The sequence below is a fragment of the Mustela lutreola genome, chromosome 4 (assembly GCF_030435805.1).
Source record: "Mustela lutreola isolate mMusLut2 chromosome 4, mMusLut2.pri, whole genome shotgun sequence".
Taxonomy (NCBI): domain Eukaryota; kingdom Metazoa; phylum Chordata; class Mammalia; order Carnivora; family Mustelidae; genus Mustela; species Mustela lutreola.
In genome coordinates this window covers 73,665,450-73,686,687 of record NC_081293.1, presented here as the reverse complement: position 1 = coordinate 73,686,687, position 21,238 = coordinate 73,665,450, and the positions used below count along the sequence as shown (strand labels likewise).

The 21,238-nt window shown below is 39.5% G+C and overlaps 1 protein-coding gene across 3 annotated transcripts in view; it reads right to left on the bottom strand.

Annotated features, from left to right (window-relative positions):
* A1CF (APOBEC1 complementation factor) overlaps nt 1-21,238 on the bottom strand; it is a 79,234-nt gene that overhangs the window by 32,840 nt on the left and 25,156 nt on the right. For all 3 annotated transcript variants that reach the window (XM_059170236.1, XM_059170237.1, XM_059170238.1), the window contains 2 exons: nt 4,627-4,761; nt 2,727-2,857 (listed from right to left, as the gene is read on the bottom strand). In XM_059170236.1, coding sequence (XP_059026219.1) covers nt 2,727-2,857; nt 4,627-4,761 — 266 coding nt within the window. The remainder of the gene's footprint in view (nt 1-2,726; nt 2,858-4,626; nt 4,762-21,238) is intronic.

Here is a 21,238-nt window from a genome sequence, read left to right as displayed (position 1 = left end):
CCCGCCCTCCCCCTTAATCATCAGCAAACACTCCTAGACACCGTGAGCTTTGCCTGCATTATCTGTTTATTTTTCATACTACCCCCATGAGATAAGTGTATCTTTCTCTCCTTTATAGATGAAGACACTGACATTCGCAGAGCCTACTCTTACCTATCAGAGACTGGCATGGATTGATTGTGCTCCTTTTCCACACCCTATCTGTTCTCGGAAAGCGTTGACAGGCCCCAGTGTGTAACAAAGTGTCGAGTACACACAGCAAACTGGGCTGATTCCCTGCGAGGCCAAGTCTCCATCCATCTTAACCTAAAAGCCATTTTGAGAGTAATCCTCTCTCTCCAGATATCTAGGCTCCACCAAGGACCAAGGAATGGGGACACCACTGATCCCTGAAACCTTGTATGTGTCCTATTAAAAAGCTATATTAAAATAGAGCTTTCTGGAGCCCTTTCCAACAACAGTTTAGTGTCTGTCATCTCCTATGACAGATGCTGAGAAGGTATGATTTAGTAGGTGCTGACGGTCCCAGGATTTGTCCGAAGAAGCCCATAGCTCTGATCCCCTGTTTCCCGTGCCAGACAACCCTGCACATACCAGACAGAGTTCTTTTGGATTCGTGGAGGCATGTGTGGGAGAGGAACTTCCTTTATACTCTCCTCCAAAACTCTGTTCCAGGATCCGACCTTGGGACTGAGTGGGTAAGCTACTGTGGTTACTAACCGTGTGCATCTTTCTGTAGCTCAGGGGTTTAAGGAAAATGACCCAGTAACTGTTGGACTGACAGAATTCTCCGCATAATGCAGGACTTATCTGGGGCCTGTAGGAAGGTGAGAGCCAGTAAACGGTAGGGAGACCCTCTGTACTCACATGGGGATGACATGAATTTTAAGGTGCAGAAAGGACATATAGGGCAATTCCATCTTAGGATTGCCGACTGTGCTAAGATGTACGAGTTCTATCATTTGTTGACCTATTACCATGTTCCAAGCACCAGGACGCCTCTGATGGGAGTGTGAGGAGCCCCACTTGGGGATGAGCGCGCCGAGGCTCGGAGCAGCCGGCGCACAGTGAAACCTGTCTGACCCCAAGGCTGTTGCTTCCCAGCTGCTTCACTGACCTTTCTTCCAGGGGCTCCGTGGCTTCCTTTAAGAAATGACTGAGCACAGTTCCCTCTCTAGCTGGAGGTTTTAGAACTCAGACAATTTCATGACGTTAGCCCTGTTTCTAGTGGATTAAAACCAGCTATTGATAGCACAGGGTCAATTATGCCCCAGAATCCGCCACCAGTCCCATGGTTTGCAATATTACCTGGGTTTGGCAGGCCGTGTGACCTCTCTCCTGGCTCCAGTATCGTATGGACACCTCTCCAACAGCTCCCGCAGAGATGTCTAATGTGACTCTCGAATGTAAATTTCCCCAGACTAAGCTCTTCATGTTTCTGGTGATTCTCCCCGTGTTCCCATCTCAAGGACATTATCTCTTCCACAGACACGGGGACCAACGTCCTTGCCTTCCTCCCTGAATTCTAACCTCGCTCTCACTCCAAATCCAATGTTTAGCCAGTCTTGTCTGTTCAACCTGAGGAACGTATCCCATGTCTGACTCCTCCGGCCACCTGCACCACCAGCCGCCGTGCCCCTGCCGTCAGCCCTTGTCTACTAGACTACTCTCCGCTGTGTCTTTCCCTCTGGCTTCCCTCTTTCCCTGCTACAGTCCATTCTTCACCAAACAGCCAGAGTTATGTTTCTAAAAGCATGAATCTAATGAAACATTTTCTCCTCCTTATTAGAAGAAGAGGCAATTTTTGAATCATGGCATATAAGGCTCTCAGAGGGCACTGCCTTCAGCTCTCCTGTTTCTACCTCATTGGCTTTGTCCTCTAACACCTCGAGCTTGTTCTCACTTGGGCGACTTTGCACATGCTGTTTTTATTCTCTAGAATAATCTTCCTCCAGATCAGGCTGTCACAGCCGACTCTTCTTTCAAGTCTCAGGTAAAATTGTACTTTCCTGGAGAGTATCTTCTTAAATACACCAAGTTAGGGTAGCTACCTCCTCAGAGGTGGTTTTATTTTTTCATAACTATTTTTTTTTTTGAGTGTAGCTGATACACAATGTGTCCTTAGTTTCACAGTGATTTGACTTCTCTGTATGTCATCCTCTGCTCACCCCTGTATGACACTATTACAGTACCACTGACTACCTTCCATAAGCTGTGCCTTGCATCCCTGTGACTGAGTCATTCCAGAATCAGAAGGTCCAACCTCCTACTCCCCTTCACCCATCTTGCTCACCCTTGCGGTTACCCCCTCTGGACCATCAGGTTGTTTCCTATATTTATCGGTCTGGTTCTGCTTTTTGTTTATTTGTTTTTTTAGAGTCCTTGTATGATTTTCATACTCGTAAAAATATATCCATCTGCTTACTCTGAGGCTAGGAAAAGGCATCTTGATATTTGCAATATTTTGAACAGTGTCCATCAACATATTCATGATGGATGAATGAATGATGTTTGTTTCTTGGAGCGTTTCACAAACCTTAGTTTGACACCTTATATAATGTTGACATTAAATACATATTGTATCAAATTGGTTTTCACCAAGGAAAAGAAACCTTTTTTATTTTTGATCTGCCTGTGTATTTCATATACTATATTAGATAAGTTTGATGGAAGAAAGATACAGGTGCATTGTCTCTTCACTTTTAATCAGAAGAAGTGTCTCTTACCTAATTTCGTAGTTGTTAAGTTGCTTGATTGCATCCTTGGCTTCCTGTTTATTGGAGAAAGTTACAAAGGCATACCCTCTATTGTTGCCATTAAAATCCATCATCATCCTCATTTCATAAATTTTACCAATCTACAAGTGAAAGAGAGAATCCATGTTTGTCCATTTGTACTTTCAAGTGGAAACACACACACACACACACACACACACACACACACACAGAGTTTTCTGAAGCCTCATCTCTGCCATATTCGGCATTTGCATTCTATGTGGAGTGGTTTGAATATTTTCATACTGGGTTCAGATTTGTTATCTGATTCATGGGCAAAGTCAAGTTAAAGAAAACATGTACAAGTGCATTTCAGCTTGACTTAACAGAGTAGGTCTTTGACAGAGCAAATGGCCTTTCATCACACAATCATCTGTGGATTTATCCACCATCCTTGGGACCAGAGGACACATCTGTCATCAGAAGCATGATTTCATGATAGATCTGTCCTTGTCCTCTACCTTGGCCTCTCGAATTTCCATAGTTTTATCTTTACTTGGTCATAATCTATCAGTGACCCGGGACTTTCACTTGGAACCTTGCTAACCGATTTCTTCTTTCTCCCACCATGACCTCAAGATGTTCAGGGAGGATGTGTTTCGGAGGATGATCTGGGGCTTTCTGTTGCTGTTTTCATCTGCAGGCTGAAGGTAGATGCTAGTTTTACATAATCAGCCCAAGATCAGAAGCTCACAGCAGGAGCCCACTCACTATCCTTCTGACTACAGGTCTTCTGTTTTCTTCCTGCTACCCCAGATGGTCTCCAGCAACCCAGGTTCAGTAATTTATTCTTGCTGGCCACTGTATAACCAGTGGCCCTAAGAGATAGCACAGGCACATGCAGGGAGAAGAGGTGTCATTAAATGTGTGCTTCTTGGTGGTTGGTTACCCACTGGCTCAGCCTCCCCCACCGGCACCCTCCTCACCCCTCCCCATGGTATTCAGTGGTGGACACCTGTCTATCCAGGGCTCATCAGGAAAGAGTTCAAGCATGTTTCATCTGTTTCAGGTGTTTCTCGGTGCTCATTTTCAAGGTCAGGATATAAAATTCTTATAGGATCAAATCCTTATAATTTGTGCACATGCCAAATGACATTGTTTGTATAAAATTAGGAGTGGTTCTGAATCAGAGGCTGAGTTATCCAGACACACAATTGATTTTGGCATTTACGGAAAGAAATAGCTAGACTCTAATTTTTCTAAATTTTCCAGGAATGTGGTAGTTGAAACACCACTTGGTAAAACCTTGAAAACAAATTGTAATTTTCTGTTCTCCCTGTACCTTTGGGTTTAGCTACAATATATGACTTGGCATTAAAACTGAGGACATATGTTCCTTAATTATGTAATGACTTGGAGAGACCCCATTCTTAATCTTGCTGATGCATTAGGGCAGCCAAATGAAACCTGTAGAAGCAAATTTCATTCTGAACCATTACGTATAAGTACACAAAGAGCATTGGCAAACCTACACATGCTCTTTGGATGTGAAATGGTGCACTTGGGAAAACCATATTCGAATGTCAAGTTGGAGCAATATCTTATTTTGGAGAGATCGTTGTAGTAGTATTATAGAGTGATGGCTAACTTGTTGCAAACTCGGTGCACCTATGCAGATCAAGGATCAGAACTTGAAAATGAGCAGCAGCCCTAGTTCGAGCCATCAGGAATAGGAAGGTGACCTCAGGGCACTGACAATAAGGGGACAGCCACTAACAGGAAGGTTTTGAGTTTGTCCATGTTGAGGAATGTCAATCAGAAGAGAAGCCATCCCCGGCCAAGAATGAGCACTTTAACAAAGTGTATAGTATTTTTCCCTTGAGAGATAAGAAAACATGAAATTTGGACTCACTTTTTCACATAATGGTATAAGTTCATCCTCAAAAAGGTCTCGGGGAAGTTTTCCAATAAAAATTTCACAGCCTCTTTCTGGAGGTGCTGCATCCCAGCCCGGTGGAGGGCCGCCATATTTCCTCTGTCCATTTTCCTGCAAATCCCAGGTGGAATATATGAGGCAGAGAAGAAAACAATAAAACCTTTAAGTTCCTCAGTTATTTTCAAAATCAGGATAAGGAACTTATTTATCATTGACAAATTATAGTGAACTGGGCAGAGGATAAAATCAAGGTCTCCTTTATGTGAATTTATGTTTTATTTATTTTTTATTAACATATAATGTATTACTTGCTTCAGGGATACAGGTCTCTGAATCGTCAGGCTTACACACTTCATAGCACTCACCATAGCACGTACCCTTCCCAAGGACTATCACCCTGCCATCCTATTCCATCCCACCCCTCCCCAACCCCCAGAAACCCTCAGTTTGTTTCCTGAGATTAAGAGTCTCTTATGGTTTGTCTCCCTTCCCAGTCCCATCTTGTTTAGTTTTTTCCTTCCCTACCTCCCATGACCCCCCCACCTGCCTCTCAAATTCATCATATCAGAGAGATCATATGATAATTGTTTTTCTCTAATTGACTTATTGCACTTAGCATAATACCCTCTAGTTCCATCCATGTCATTGCAAATGGCAAGATTTTGTGGGGCTTTTTAAATGACTACATACTATTCTATTGTATCCATATATACACCCCATCTTCTTTATCCATTCATCTGTTGATGGACATCTAGGTTCTTTCCATAGTTTGGCTATTGTGGACATTGCTGCTATAAACATTCGGGTGCGCGTGCCCCTTCAGATCACTACATTTGTATATTTGGGGTAAATACCCAGTAGTGTGAATGCTGCATTGTAAAATAGCTCTATTTCCAACTTTTTGAGGAACCGCCATACTGTTTTCCAGAGGGGCCGCACCAGCTTGCATTCCCACCAACAGCATAGGAGGGTTCCCCTTTTTCCACAACCTTGCCAACATCTGTCCTTTCCTGACTTATTAATACCAAGCTCTGTGCTTCAGCACTGGCTTGTGATAAGTGTTGTGAGAACATGTAAAGTGCTGGACAAATTACTTATGATTTTTGTCATTCAGTCTCCACAATGTCTGATCATCAGAGGATCTGACTATACTTTGAATCCAGGGCTCTGCTATAACATGGAGTGTCTGTGGTATGGCAGTGAGGGCTCTGGAGCAGGGCTGCCTGACTCTCTGACTCACTAGCTATGGGGCTTTGGGCAAATGACTTAGCTTCTTAGGACCTCAGTATTATCATACATAGAGTGAGGATAATAGTGGCTTTTTGATTAAAGGATCTAATACATCAAATATGTCTGGCACTGTTCTAGGCATGAGATATATAGTCAACAGTTATTAATTCTCTCCTTGCCTTCTTGGATTTGGGCTGTCTGATGTGCCAAGCACGTCCATGATAGAAAGTCCTAAATAGAAACATTATGAAGATTAACATTTGAAGAAGTGGACTGGCTGATATTGGGGGTAGCTAGTGAGGGACTTAAATCTGTTTTCAAAGTTGACAATATGGTGAGGGGAGTTTACTGATGTTAGTTCTCTTTGTGGGAAGCAATACTGTTCTCCACCCAAATAGAATACCAACACTTGCTAACACCAACCAACCCTTGCTAACACCAACCAACCCTTGGTAATATCAACCAACCCTTGGTAAAAACACTTGGCCTTTTATGGGGAAGAGTTTGGTTCTTTTCATTATTAGATATTAAAGACAGCAGTGCTATCTTTATTTTTTCTAGAGGTTAAAGACCTGAAAGCAACTTCAGGAGCTCCAAGTGGAGTATGGGTCAGATGCATTGCTGCTGATTGGCAATAGTGTGCTTTCTGGGGAAAGGTACACTTACTTCCCACGTAGGTATAGCCAGAGCTCTTGGTCATTAGACTTTACTCTGATTTTTGAAGAAAAGTGAATATAAGGGACCAAATACCAGCATTTATTGCTAACTTCTTCAAGTAATACTTTAAGGGGTTTTATACTATAAAATGATACAAGTTGTTGGAAAAAACTATAATGCAGGAGGCAAAAAACATAGTTATATATCAGATAAAGAGAAACATTCCTCAGTGTGTCACTCTGCCCATCTATTGAAGTAGTTTCTGTTAAATTTATATGCTTTTCCAAATATTTTCCTATGTGTGTTCTAAAAAGTCATATATCAGTTGTTTAAAGACATTGTTTATATGATAGTTTAAAATCTAAGGTAAAACACTCTAGTTTCACTGTTAAATCTTTATACAAACCAACTTGGGACTTTCTCAATTATTTTATAAGTATTAGCTCAAAGGTTTTTAGGTCATGGTATAAACTATGTCTCTGGTTGCAATCGCTTTTTTTATTCCTAATTTATATAATATTGTTTTAAATTTTTTAAAAAAGGTGTCAGATGGGTGTTCTACCTTGCCTTGATTATTTTTTGCCTCCAGCAATCGGGTGTTTATTTATTTCACTAATTATTTTAATATTTGCCTCAAGAGTTCTTGTATTTTTTTTTGTCCCTTATATTGAAGAATCTTCTAGCAGAACTTCTGTAGCACTGAGAATTACTTCTAGAAAAAAGAATGCCTTAAGAATTCTAGAATGAATGAACTCTATCTCAACCAAGACTTTGCTGAAAAATATGAAGTTGACATTTTCAGAGATATATTAAAAGTTACTGATTTTCTAACAAAAACCTATATGACACTTGCTATAGGCTGGACACTGCTATAACCCTCAACGTTGTCAGAAGTTAAGGACTACTGCTGTCCCCATTTTACAGAAAACCCTGAAGTCCAGAGAGAGTAAGTACTTTGCTGACGTCACATGGTTGGGAAGAGGCAAAGCCAGGATTTGACCTCAGGCCGTCTGGTTTTAGAGACCATCAGCTTAATCCCTACATTTTGCCTTGTTATATGGAAGTGTAATCGTTTATAACAGATTCATACCTTTACGTATTCACTTGTGAAAAAAATGATCATGCCAGTAAATGGCAAACACTCTGTCGCATTTAAAATCCTTTCCATTTTCCGATCATTTTATTACACAGATTTTGGAAGGACGGATCTGATAACTGTTGCTTATAAGGAGACATATTTCTATTGCCGGGCTAAAGTTCACTTTTTAAAAGTCCATTTGGTTGCTAATGATCCCTCTGAGGCCATTTTTGTATATATTAAATGTCTAGAGGTCTGTTCAGTGGATAATTAGGATGAACATAGTATAAATTTGGTAGTATATTTAATCTTTTGGTTGAAGAAACCAAACTTTCCTCCCCTAATACCAAAGTAGCTATTCCAGAATTTCTGATTTGACAGGCTTTGTCTGATAGTTTGAAAATAGGCAACCAACAGACTAGCCTTTAAAGTTTTTCTTTCTTGCTACAATTGCTAAAAATATCACCGGACTATTTTGTGCTCGTCACTGTGAATAGGAGGATCCATCTGCTTATGAGCCAAAATGATTGGGCAGGAAAGCTTATTAATTGTCTTTCTACGGTTTCCATAAACACTGGACAAAAATTCCCCAAGAGTATTTTTTGGGGGGATCACAGAGTCTGGCTGGTTCAGAGACGTCACGAAGCTCATGCATGGGGGGATCGCCCTACGCACCAGCCGCTGGACTAGGCACGCACAAGGGGTGATCATCTGTGCTCATTTAAGACAGCGAGGGGCGTTAGTCATGGGATTAGAATAGCTGTCCATTACTCAGAAAGGACAGTTGGGAGCTGTTTTTATAGCCGAGGAGTTTAAAATAGATAAAGCCCAGTTATAATGGCTCTTTCCCCTCCTGGCTGATAACCTCCTCGTGGGATGCATTCCCCCAGTAGCACAAATGTATTAATAGTTCCGAGAGAAAGAATATAGGTTTTTGCTTTTCATGAGGGAATGTTCATTAAATTCTGGGAACTTGCATTTTTCTAATCAAAGACTTGGAAACTATTGACTTTCTCGTAGCACATAAATAGAAACGTTCAACCATGTAAATTAAAAAGGGAAGACCTAATTCTAACTATAAATCCGTGGGTGTAATTCACATACTGGACACCAAGCCCGCCTAGTAACTCAGTTTATATATCAAGAGTATTTGGATGTTCCTCTATCACAGATATTTTAAGCCTTTCATTACGGAATCATAGACTCTAAGAAATGATGTATACCATCTTCTTAACATGAATAAAACCACCCAAACTTCCATAAATGATTGTAAGCAATAAATCTTAGTTTGAGGCCAAATGGACTGAGTTCATTTTGGCCATCTGGCATCTGACCTTTTTATACATTGGGGAATCTGAGCCAAATTGTGTTTTCCTACAGAGTTAAAAAAGGCCAGATATTTGCTCTTCCAGCTTCTTTTGCTGTTGGGATAGTAATGGTTACAATAAAGTAAAATGGAGTTCTGGTGCAGAAATCATAATGGTGCAAACTTCAGTGTTCAAGACCCCATGGTGCATTTTCTTTTCATTCCGGATTTGTGATGCGGGTTCCTAAAACCTTACTTCGTCAAAACTTTGAAAACCTTCCTGAAGGCTTACTCTTACACTTAATTCTCCAAATCAGAGTTTCTGTAAACAAACATTCTTTTAATAAACTCCTTTTATGCATAATGGAGGACAGTGGACTTCTGTTACATGTAAATAGCAAGAAAAACAAAAACAAAAAAGCCCTCAACAGTTATTCCTAATTGGATCACATACTGTGCTAAGGGCTTTTGACTCTATTAACTCATTTAATATCCTCAACAAACCTATGGGAGTGACGCTATTCATTTTATAGATGAGAAATCCAACACATAGACTGTGTTCAAAGTCACTCAAACTGTAAGTGATGAAGACAAAATTTGAACCCCAAGGTCATGCTTGTAATAATATTTTTCTTTGGATTTTATATTAGCGCAGTATGCTCATTTTACAAACAAGGAAACTGAGACCAGAGATATTATGTGACTTGCTTAAAGTCACATTGATTTAATTTATTGCACAAAACACCAGATTGAACACTCTGATTCTCAGTCTGGTGAATTCTGTGGCTTATATACTGTCCCAAGTCACAACAGCATTTTTCTCAGGCTCATGATCTTTATAATTCATTGTATTGTGCTCTGCCTACTTTTTAGTTTCACCAAACGTGGAGACCAGATGGTTTGTTTTCTCCTCTAAGTGAGCCCCTTTATAAAAAGAAGGGGATTCATTAATAAACCTTTATATAGTCCATTTTTTTAAAGTTTCCTGAATAGTAATTTCCATTCCTTGAATGATTCTTTGGAAATCCTCTGTAATCCTCTTTTGTGGTTCTCTTTGGTCCTTTGTTTTTTCTTGCCAAGGGGAAGAAATTGTGTACGTTCCCTTACTAAACTGCTTTCAGATGTTCTCCTGCCCATTTTCCAACTGGCTATGTTTATATTTATTTCTGTTCCTATTAGTTCAGGTGCTGGACAACCCAATTGTGCTCAGTGGCATTTGTCACCTTCACAGGCATTGTAGTCACCAGGGCTATGCCCAGGACACTGGTCCTGTGACCAGACCCTTGGAGACTCTTCTTGGAGCTGGTATCAGTGTATCAAGAACAGATTTCAAGATTGTGTCTTTTGAAGTTTGTGACTTAATGCCATATTTCCCCAGTTATGGATCTGTGAGATTGAATAAAATTCTCCATTAGACATTATTTCTATTCTCACCTACAGACCACCTATACATCTCATATGTAGTAGAGTTCAACCCGAATCTCAGAGTACTTAAATGAGAGGGACCATGAGGGTTCTCCTAGATGTGATTTTACCATTGGTCTGCTTATGAACTTTTGTGTTCCCTGATGCCAATAGACAGTGCTATGGGGAATACTCATCTTGTTAATTCTATGTAAAGATAACGATCCGTCTCTCATTTATTTGCCTTTATATCATAAGATCAGTGAGCTCAGGTTGGTGAAATCTCTTTTAGGCTGAGAAATTTTAGAAAGCAGAGTCTATTTAACTTATGTACTGTGGAACTTGACATTCCTCTTATTAGCTCTATTTTTTAGAGTCCTTAAAAAGCATATCCAATAGGCATATCAGGTATTATTTTTCTAAAAATAGAGGAACAATAATAATTATGATGTAAAGGCTGAATAAATAGGATGTTAAAATTTATAGAACTGTGAGACTACGTCTGGAAACTGAGAGGAGAAGCTAAATCATGAACGGAATAGGCAGATATAAATTTATCCTCTTATAGCTTAGTGTTTCTGAAAGTACATTGTGTGTGATACTTTATCCTCTTATAGCTTAGTGTTTCTGAAAGTACATTGTGTGTGATACTAGGTAGTTTAGAGGCCATTGGTTTATCTGAATAGATATGCATTTTATTGTACATTAGAAAACATGTAATTACCATATATAACCCATGGCTTTTCCGTTTATGTATGTGAGAAAAAGTTTACTTTTAAAATTAACTTGACTAGAAATTCTGAACAGTATTATTGGCACGTGTTTATGGCAGAAATCACAATGAAAAATACACCCAGCTTTTGGCTCTTAACAATTATTTGTTTCACTCTCCACCGAGCCCTTACATTTTATTTTTTTTTTAAAGTATGATATTTTTCTTCCACAAAAATGACTTTTAGGAAATTAGGAATCATATTTGTTTCACTTTGGAAAGCTAACTACTGAAGCCCTATTGTCCACCAAAATATTCCTAATAACATCTCAGGTTGTTCACTTTTAGAGGCAGAAATAATTTATGTTATCAAATGATGCATTTAAAATCTGGAATACTTGTCCTTTTACTTAAAGGATTATGTGTGGCAAACTTTTGGAATTCAGCATCTCAATATTTGAAGTGTTTGAAAGCAAACAGGTTTTTCAGCATAGCTTGTATTTTGTAAAGCTTTTTATAATACTAGTTTCTGGTCAGTTCATGGGAATTCTAAATTCAAGGATATCTTTACACACAATTCAAAATCAGGAAAAATTTTTGGAGTTTGTTTTTCCAAAAGAGGGAAAGTAAAATGCCAACTCGCTTCTAAGACCCTGTGTTCACATTCTGCGAGGAAATCGACTTAAGGAGGGACCGCACAGCAGCCATTGGAATGAGACCGGATTCGCTGTGCTCACGCTCACTTCCGGCTTCCGGCTTCCGGCTTCTGACTTGCGCATGTCTGTTGGCGACTGCTGTCGCCTGCGGAAGAGGTTCCCGCCCAACCAAAAAATAACTGGGTGAAAGCTTTGGTGATTCCTTTATCCATCTGGGAGCTTTCACCTTGCAGAACGTGTAATTTATTCAAGAGGCCCCTCCAACTTTTTATTATACGTACAATCTGCCTTTTTGAATTGAGGAATACTATAATAGATGGAGATCTGTCCACATATAAAGACACCTGTCCTGGTGCAAGGAAGATCGTTGGTTTGGATGTTTGCCCTCCTATTCTACTGAGTTCAGCATGGCTCAAGAAGAATTTCATCTAAGGCCCTTGTTTTTGGGGGGCATGAGAGGAATTGTATACAGTAATTACTCTCCTTACTAAATCCCCCATGAATTTAATTTCTGATGAGGTGAGGGATATGGCAAGGCATGTATCCTTTCCTGAATGTAAATTCTTCATTATCAAGGGACAGGGCTGACCGGGTACTGGCAAAGATCTTGTGAGGGTGGTAGGATGCTGGTGAAAGGGAGGCTGTCCTTGACCCCACAGCTGAAGGTGGGAAAATGTTCAGACTGTTTTGTGAGTTAATCAAAAGGATCCTTAAAGGGAAGGTTGTAGGGGTTTAAAAAAAAATCAATGTGTCTTTTGTTGCTTGTCCTCTTGATGCCTAGTCTATTACTTTCTCTGCATTAATCAATTTTCATTGCAGTTTTTGCATTAATTTCCTTTTTAAAAAAAACTCATATAAAAAATATAATCATTCTTGTAAGTGAAATATTAGGATCAAAGAGAGAAATCATGATCACATTCTAGCTGGGCTTGTTTTCTAAAACCTCTGAGCCCAAGTCCTGTTCTCTGTGTTTAAGAAGGTGTTTAGTGGAGGTGTTGAAGATGTACCTCCCACAACTAACTTTTCTTTCTTTCTTTTTTTAATCTTTAAATATTTGTTTATTTATTTATTTGACACAGAGAAATCACAAATAGGCAGAAGTAGGCAGAGAGGTGGGCAGAGAGAGGAGGGGAAGCAGGCTCTCTGCCGAGCAGAGAGCCTGATGTGGGGCTTGATCCCAGGATACTGGGATCATGACTTGAGCTGAAGGCAGAGAGGCTTAACCTACTGAGCCACCCAGGGGCCCCACCACAACTAACTTTTCTTATCAGAAAGTTTGAAAAAGAATGCAAAGTACAGTTGATCCTTGAACAACATGGATTTGAACTGCACAGCCCCACTTATATGCCAGTTTTTTACAGGGCTGTAAATATATTTTCTCTTCCCTATGATTTTCTTAACATCTCTCTAGCTTTATTTTAAGAGGACAGTATATAATACAACATACTAAGTATGTGTTAATCAACTGTTAATGTTATCGGTAAGGCTTCCAGTCAACAGTAGCCTACTAGTGATTAAGTTGCTAGGGAGTCAAAAGTCAACAGGCAGAGTTCTGACTGTGTGTGTGGGAAGAGTACCCCAACTCCCACATTGTTCAGGGGTCAGCTGTAGAAAAATCCTTGCTCTGAGATAGAGTCATTTAATGCTGTGTCAACACGCCGTTCAACATTGTCTCTCCTCTCCACCCTGTGCCTCTGAAACAATGTGAAAAAGAGTCATAACTACTGACCTCATATGCAATTCATGACCGTATGGCATTGTTATCTCACTGTCCTTGGCCTTGCCTATGTTAGATAGCTATCTTTGAATCTCTTGATAAAGTTTTGGGTTCTGAAGATAACCATTTATTTTTGGTTCCCTGTTAAAAATAGTTATTTGGGTAATACTATTTATTTTGATCAGTAGTAGACAGGTAACAATTTAAGAAATGCCAAAGTTGCTCACAGGCAAAGTCTATAGTCCCAAAGAGCTGTCCATGTTTCCGCCTATTTAAATCATGATACTCACACCTAGTTTTAAATGGAAAACCCCACGTGCTTCTAGTTAAAGGGAAAACACTCTCAGGCTTAGTTTGCAAAGATTTTCAACCTTCAGTTGAAGATCTCCTATATAATCAATTCTCTATTACTCTATTTTAGGAGAAATTCATGGCTGTTTGAATATAGCTTTAGGGCTCCATTTCCATTTCTTGGGATCCTGAAGTTCCCGTCACCTGTCAGGCATGCAGCCATACGTTTTGCACAAAAAGGTTCACAGAGCTTCCTTCCTTTGGAGTCTTCCACTCTGTGCTTTGGCATTTCTGGCTAGTGAAAGCAAAGGCTTCTTGGGAGTTTTTAAAGCTGGTCTGTGGGTGGCTGGGGTGATAAGCTTAGGGAAACACATGTCTGTGATGATCTACAGGCCCCATCCTGTTCTCATGCTCAGTCTACCTATTTAAAGAATTAGTATTAACACACTTGGTGAATGACTTAAGTCCTTGGATAGCAGGGACATGAACAGGTGGTACGAGGCAATGGAAGAAAAAGTAGGACCCAGGAGCTATCTTTTACCATGAAGTCAAATTCCTATTTTTGTCCCTAGGATTTTTGTGTGGCGATTGGAAAAGAATGTCCGTGCCACAGTGTTCTTCCATCTGCTTCTCCCTGTGCTCATCCATCACCAGACGGAACTGGTTGTAAATACAGGAATCCTAAGTGGCTTATTTTCATTGCATTATTCATAAGAAAAACAGTGCAACTTAAGCAGTACCCAAGTAAAATTAGTGGAGGACATTCTACAAAACCAGAGAGAGGAACGGGGTTAATTTGGGGCACCCTGAGAAAGATGGTATCTTAATCCCCTATATGCCAATCTAGCACCAGCCTTTCTGCCTCCTGACTTGTACATATTTGTTGAGGAGATGAGCACATGGGAATTAAAATACATGGTTGTACTGGAATTCCACATAAGAGAATGGGTGCAGCAAGCCAAGTTTGAGGGGTGGGAATGAAGCCGCATTTTGTTTGTAGGCTGGGGGACCTGTTCCCAGGAACCCAGTCATGGCTGATTAATAGGGAAAGGGAAGGGCTTGTCTGACCCAATCTTACTGGGTCTTTGGAATTAAGGCACACTAACGTCTTTGCTGTTCAAGTGCTATGGGAACGGATGCTCCTATGTCTCCAGCTCCTTCCAAGGTTCTTTTTTTGTGTTCACCCTCCAAGTTCCAGCTGCAGTGTCCCCTGGCTTGAAGAGTTCCCTGCTCTGCTCTGTCACACTGCCCAGTTTATGATATTCATGACACTTACCATGATCGGTAATTTTTTTGGTTTCTTTACTTGATTATTTTCTGCCTCCCCTTGAAGATAACTTAACCTTCATGAAGGCAGGAACCCTAGCCCTCTTTGTGGAGTTAACAAATGAATGGATGAGTGAATTAGGCTCTGGTGGGAGCAGGCAGGAGGTAGTAAGACCAAGAGGGTGTGCCTGCTCCTATTAAGCGAGTTTGAACACTCATTTATGCAATGCGGACTTTTCTTTAAAACCTGTGAATTAGCTTCTCAAAGTATTAGAATAAACATTAGAATTGAAGTCAGCAAATTTTTCTAGAAAGGGTCAGGTAGTTAATATTTTTGGTTTTTTAAAAAACAACTCTTGAAAAATCTAGAAATCTAAAAAATCTAAAAAATGACAAAAACAGGCAGTAGCCAAAGTTGAGTCTCAGCTGGCTGACCTCTGGCTCCTGTGTTTGCTGAATTGTGGAAGGCTGGGGTTTGTTTTCTGACTGCAAAATGAAAAGGTTGGACGATAATAATATTAAGCAGATTTCAAACACTACAAAGATTTGATAGACCAGCCTAATGAATCCAGAGAACTATACTACACCTTTAATAGTGAGGTTTTCTCCATGAAAATTTCCCAATTTGTTGATCGCTGACTGAGTGCTGCCTAGAACATTTTTTCACTTCATGAGAATTTTTTTTCCCTTATCATAAAAATAGTCCATACTCATTATAGAAAGTTTGGGAAAAAAGAGCATCAAGCAAGAAAAACTTAACTCTAACCAGAGATTACATTTTATTATTTTCCCAGTATTTGTACTGTGCGTAAAGAATTTCTCAGAACATTTTTTAGAAGCTGTATACAGCTTTGCATTCTCATTTTTAGGCCAACATTCATGCTTGGACATTGCTCCATGTCTTTCTTTGAAATCCTACTTCCTGACTACATAATTGGGAAATAGAAAGGTGACCATATTTTTTGTGGCCAGTGATTTTTTTATTGAACGTTTAGGATATATCTGTTTTTGACATTATAAATTCCACTGTGATGAACATCCTTATGTCTAAGTATTTGTCCCCACTCATTAAGTGAGGGAATGGTCTGTTTTATGGCTCCATACAGAAAGGGGGCACCCACAGCTGTATTGCTCACTCACTGGGTCTTATGTTACCATTTTTAATTTTGGATAAACTCAATTTCATTGCAACTACTTTATATGCATTTTAGGACAGATGCTGCATCTTCTACTTCTATAATCCCAAGGCCTCCTACTAACATACTGTGTTCAATAAGATGGATTACAGAAGTAAAACAGAAAAACAAAAAATCCTTTATGCATACTAAAGACAACCACTGGATTAAGAAATCAATGGGACTGTCATACTTCATAAAAGTGTGTGTTGTAATGATTTTTAGAAAATAGATTATCGGGGTAATCGGACAACAGTGCTAATACATATTTTGAACTATTTAAAAATAATACTTTTGAACTATTTAAAAATAATACTTAAGTATAGAAAATACATGATAAATACAATTATTTTAAAATAATACATGAAGAAGTATCCTACTTTTAAAAATATTTGGACTACTCTAGGGTGATGTTTATTAAATATATCTTTAGTTTTAGTTTTACTAGAATTAAAATTCATGTAAACTAATCACATGTTGGGTGGGAAGTTTGTGAACAATGCTCATCTATGAAAATGGATTTTTCTGGCATAAAGGAGAAAATTCCAGATGGAAGGATCATCATAGGTCAGAGTTCATGACCCATAACACTAAAGCATTCTTGAAGAAAGGATCAACATGATCTGATTTTTTCTCAAGTATATTTTCACTCTCAAAAATATACTTCTTTCAGAAAATCTGGCAAGTTCAGTTAAGAATGAAAGAGTAGGGGAACAAAATCACCACCCCTAATTCCATTGTCTGGAGACAAAGACTGTTGACAGAGCAACAACATTGCAGCATAATTCCATCCAAAATATTTCTGTGTGGTGTTAGCACAAGTGTGAAGTTGAAGGTCTAGCTTGTCAATGTTACACAATTTTTTTTAATATAATTTTTTATTTTTTATAAACATATATTTTTTTTATCAAAATTTATTGAATGTCCACTAAATGCAGGATATGGCATTAATGTCCCTTTATTTTCTCCAAGGTACTTTGATGAAATTTCCAGCTATCAATATCCAAAGATATACATTGTGATCTCTCTCTCCTTCTTTTTTTTTTTTTTTTTTTTTTTTTTTACAATAATTCAAATGCTCACAGGCACAAAGTGTTGCATCAGTTGGGATATAAAAGATTGGCTCACGTTATTAAGTAACCTGCAAAATTCTATTTTTGACAGCTCTATTTGTCCTGCTGGTGATAAGAGAGCACAAGTGAGTCACCCTCTGGTTTTTGAATTCTCCTTTTGCGAGTGTTCAATGTTCAATCTCAGAGGCTGTGAAGATGTGACAAAATAAATTCCCCAACACCTAAGTTAGCAAATACCTTCATGTTTAAAATGATCTTTTTATGGGTATGCTCCCAGAATTGTATTAAGCTATTGCTTTATCTTAATTTTTTGTACAGAGATTTTTTAAAAAAGGAAACCTGATGTTGCCCTCTTTGCAAAGGCTAAAGTATGGAGAAGGCTGAAAGGTCTCCCCTAAGTCCCAAAGCGCCGAGGCTGTACCTTCAACGTGCTGCTCTCCTTTTCCAGCCAGTTAATCTGGGCTGTGGACCAGTGACTGGGCAGATCCCAGGATGGCAACATCATGACTAGTAGAATGGAGGCAGGACCTAGCCAGTATTCTGGAAATTACGACCCAGAGTGCTTAAGGGACGTGTTGAAGATTATACAACTTGTGGCAAGGAACAAGTTAAACCACAGGTCTCCCATTTAAAGTCTTGGGTGACTTCCTATACTTTGCAGCCAAAATCAGGAGGGATTTTCCAATTCATTCAAAATGATTGAACCGAGTGCTGTATGTATGTAGACCTTGACTAGAGGGTTTAGGTCCGGATAACGAGGTTTTAGCATTCTAGGTTTTACATTATGGAAGAATTTCTTTTCTTTTCTTTCTTTCTTTCTTTTTTTTTTTTTTGTTTGTTTTTTAAAGCTTTTGTTTATTTATTTGACAGACAGAGATCACAGGTAGGCAGAGAGGCAGGCAGAGAGGCAGGGAGGAAGACCCTGAGATCATGACCTGAGCTGAAGGAAGGCAGAGGCTTTAACCCACTGAGCTACCCAGGGGCCCCCATTATGGAAGAATTTCTGACCCAATCAGTCACTCTGTTAGCAAATAAATAGTACTACTGAAAGTGAATCCCATTATAAAGTTTAGGCTCAACAAAATAGTTTTTGCATGTACTGTCATGCTAGTGCCTAAAATTGCAATCAGAAAGATAATATTGTAACTTCTCTTAGTTCTGTAAATCTTGCCAGAAATTCTGGCCAGTAGCAGTGGAATTATAGCCTATAAATCATGAGCAAGGTACCTAGCCTCCTAGTGCCTTGTTTTTCTTATCTGGAAGCTGGAGATGATCATAGTGTTGTTGTAAGGATCCAGCGAATGAATTTATACAAAGCAGCTAGAATAGAAGTGCCTACTAAATGTCTGTTGTTATTTAATTGCTATTAATATGTGGTTCCATTATTGACCTTTTCTAAATGTAATTGAAAAAATAAATTCAAAGTAATATGCAGATCGGCCATATGTTTTTAGGGTGATTTGATTGGGAAGCGTTTTTTTTTTTTTCATTTCATTTTATTTTTTTTTCAGTGTTCCAAAACTCATTGTTTATGCACCACACCCAGTGCTCCATGCAATCCGTGCCTCCTTAATACCCACCACTAGGATCACCCAACCCCCTCCCCACCTCCTCTCCAAAACCCTCAGTTTGTCTCTCAGAGTCCACAGACTCTCATGGTTCATCTCCTCCTCCGATTTCCCCTAACTCACTTCTCATTATAAAAGGAAAAGAGCCCTATTGGTCTCCCTCTGTCTCTATTGCAAATGATCTTACATCCTTGCATTTGGTTGGTAAAACGATCTCCTTCTCTATTTGAGCCTTTAAAAAATATACGACCTGTAAACTTTTCACACAGCTGTAATAAGACGTTACAATTTTCTGTCCAGAATTTTTTAAAGTGGTTACTTCATGACCAAATGCTATTTAATTGGCAACAGGATTTTAAGATGGATGGGACTCTCTTTGGCCTCTGGCTTGGATATGGAACCAAGTTATTGGACCACCAAGCAGGAGGAAGAGGTAGGAAGAAACTGCTATAATTGTTTACGTTCTTGATGCAACACCTCCTCACTGTTCCCCGCTCCCCATCCCTGGGTTTAGGAAAGCAGTGGCGGAGTCTGGAAGGGGTTTGTGGAGCTATTTGGACACCCCTGCTGGTGAGTTTGGATTCTGATTTCCCCAATGTGAGAGGAATTGGGAGGTGCATCTCAATGAACTGTGGCAGGGGCAATAAGGAAACCACTGAGAGAGCTCGAGGAGCACCCCCTGTTTTGGGGAGCATACTAGGCTGGTAGGTCTAACTCACTCCTGAAATCCCTGATGGTGAAAGCAGTGGGTTCTCCTGCTTTGATGTTGACGAGAATGAGAGGTGGTTGCTTTGTGGAAACCGTACCTCCAGGTTTTGCTGGTCGGAGAACGTGTGAGTGCTTTCCGGGGGCTAGAGTTTGGCCACATGTAGGCCCCATGGAGAGGGGTTATCTTCCCTTCTCCCTAGGAGCTCTGCTTAGAGTGTCAAAAAGAGCTCTGCAGAAGGAGTCAGAGGCCCAGGAAAGTGGCCAGCCAGAGGAGGGTGAAACAGGGGAGAGATGCCTAACAGTGGAATTAAGGAAGACTGTGATGATCTTACTTGCCTGCCTGCGAGACCCAGAGAGCCCAGGGCTGGCTATGGGTCAAGCCCACGCTGTTCCCACTCTTTGCTTTGATCCCTTCCTTCTGTCTCAGCTGAGTCTGAACGCATAGTTAGCAGACTGGCATGGGAAATTATGCTTCCGAACGCATGAAGGAAGAAAATAGAAATCACCCTCTACCTTGACATACATGGGAAAGGAAATAGCTATAATTTGAAGTCTTTATTATACTGCAGTGGACATACTACTATTTAGTGGAAGATTTTTTTTTTTTTAATTACCTGAGAGTTACCAGAAAAGTCATGAGACATGCCCTGAATTTCATCTGGGGAAAAGGAAGAACTAGTGCTTTGAATAAAACTGAACAGACAATTTACATGTTTTGTGGTTAATTCTCATAAAGTTCTGATTATTGAATATAATGATTATATATTCATAGTTTGCTTAATGATTTTCTTTTATCCATTTAGGTGTGTGATATTGAGGTGTTAAAAATAATGCCATGCCAGACAGGTTTATATATATTCCTATCATTATATTTTGGGCCATTACAGATTAATTTTTCAGAAGGCAAACATCCTTATTTATAAATATTAATTGCTTTTCAGAAGGGTTTAAATGCTTCTACTAACACCATCTTTGCATAAGTGTTTCAGATACAAAGAAGGTTAAAAGAAAAAAAAATTAAGTATTGTTGGTATCTAACATAACTAAATGCAGTACACTTTGTAACAATCTGACAAAGGATTATGTAATAATCCTTTGGATTATTATAGGAGCATGTTGCATGTTTTATTGTTATCCAAATGAAACTTGTATTTGTAACAGCACATGGGTTTGATTAAATTCAAAAGGTATGTGGGTGAAAGATTACAGCTAGGAATGAAAAGTGTAGTGTGTGTAAAAACTGTAGCAAGTGTAAAAAGTAGTGAGATTCCACTTTGTCTTATGGTAAAAAGGGCAACATTATTTCTTCAAGTAAGATATGCTAAATATTGGCTTTCTTTTCAGTGTGTCCTAACCTCTCTAAAGGAGGCTTTTATAGAAACAGCAATAATCTATATAGATAATTCTTAACCAACATCTAGGAATAGTCAGTTGTAGAACTTTTTCCTCTTTAAAAATGCTGGACATGGAGAGAAACTATTACAGATCCTAAAGCTGCCTGGGGAGGTGTTCTGAGAAAGCTTCATGGAATAGCTCCAGTGACCAACGGTCAGTCCTGGGTTGCTCCTAGAAGTCTAGAAGTAGGGAGTCTCTTGGGAAACTAAGGTTAGTTCCAGGATAGCTTGTTCTCTGCTGATTCTTGCAACACTAGCATGGTTCCACTTCATAGAATACCTTGGGTAGTAAATTCCAATTGGCTTTTCATGTACCCAAGTGTTCTTTTAAAGCTACGATAGTCCCAGTGACT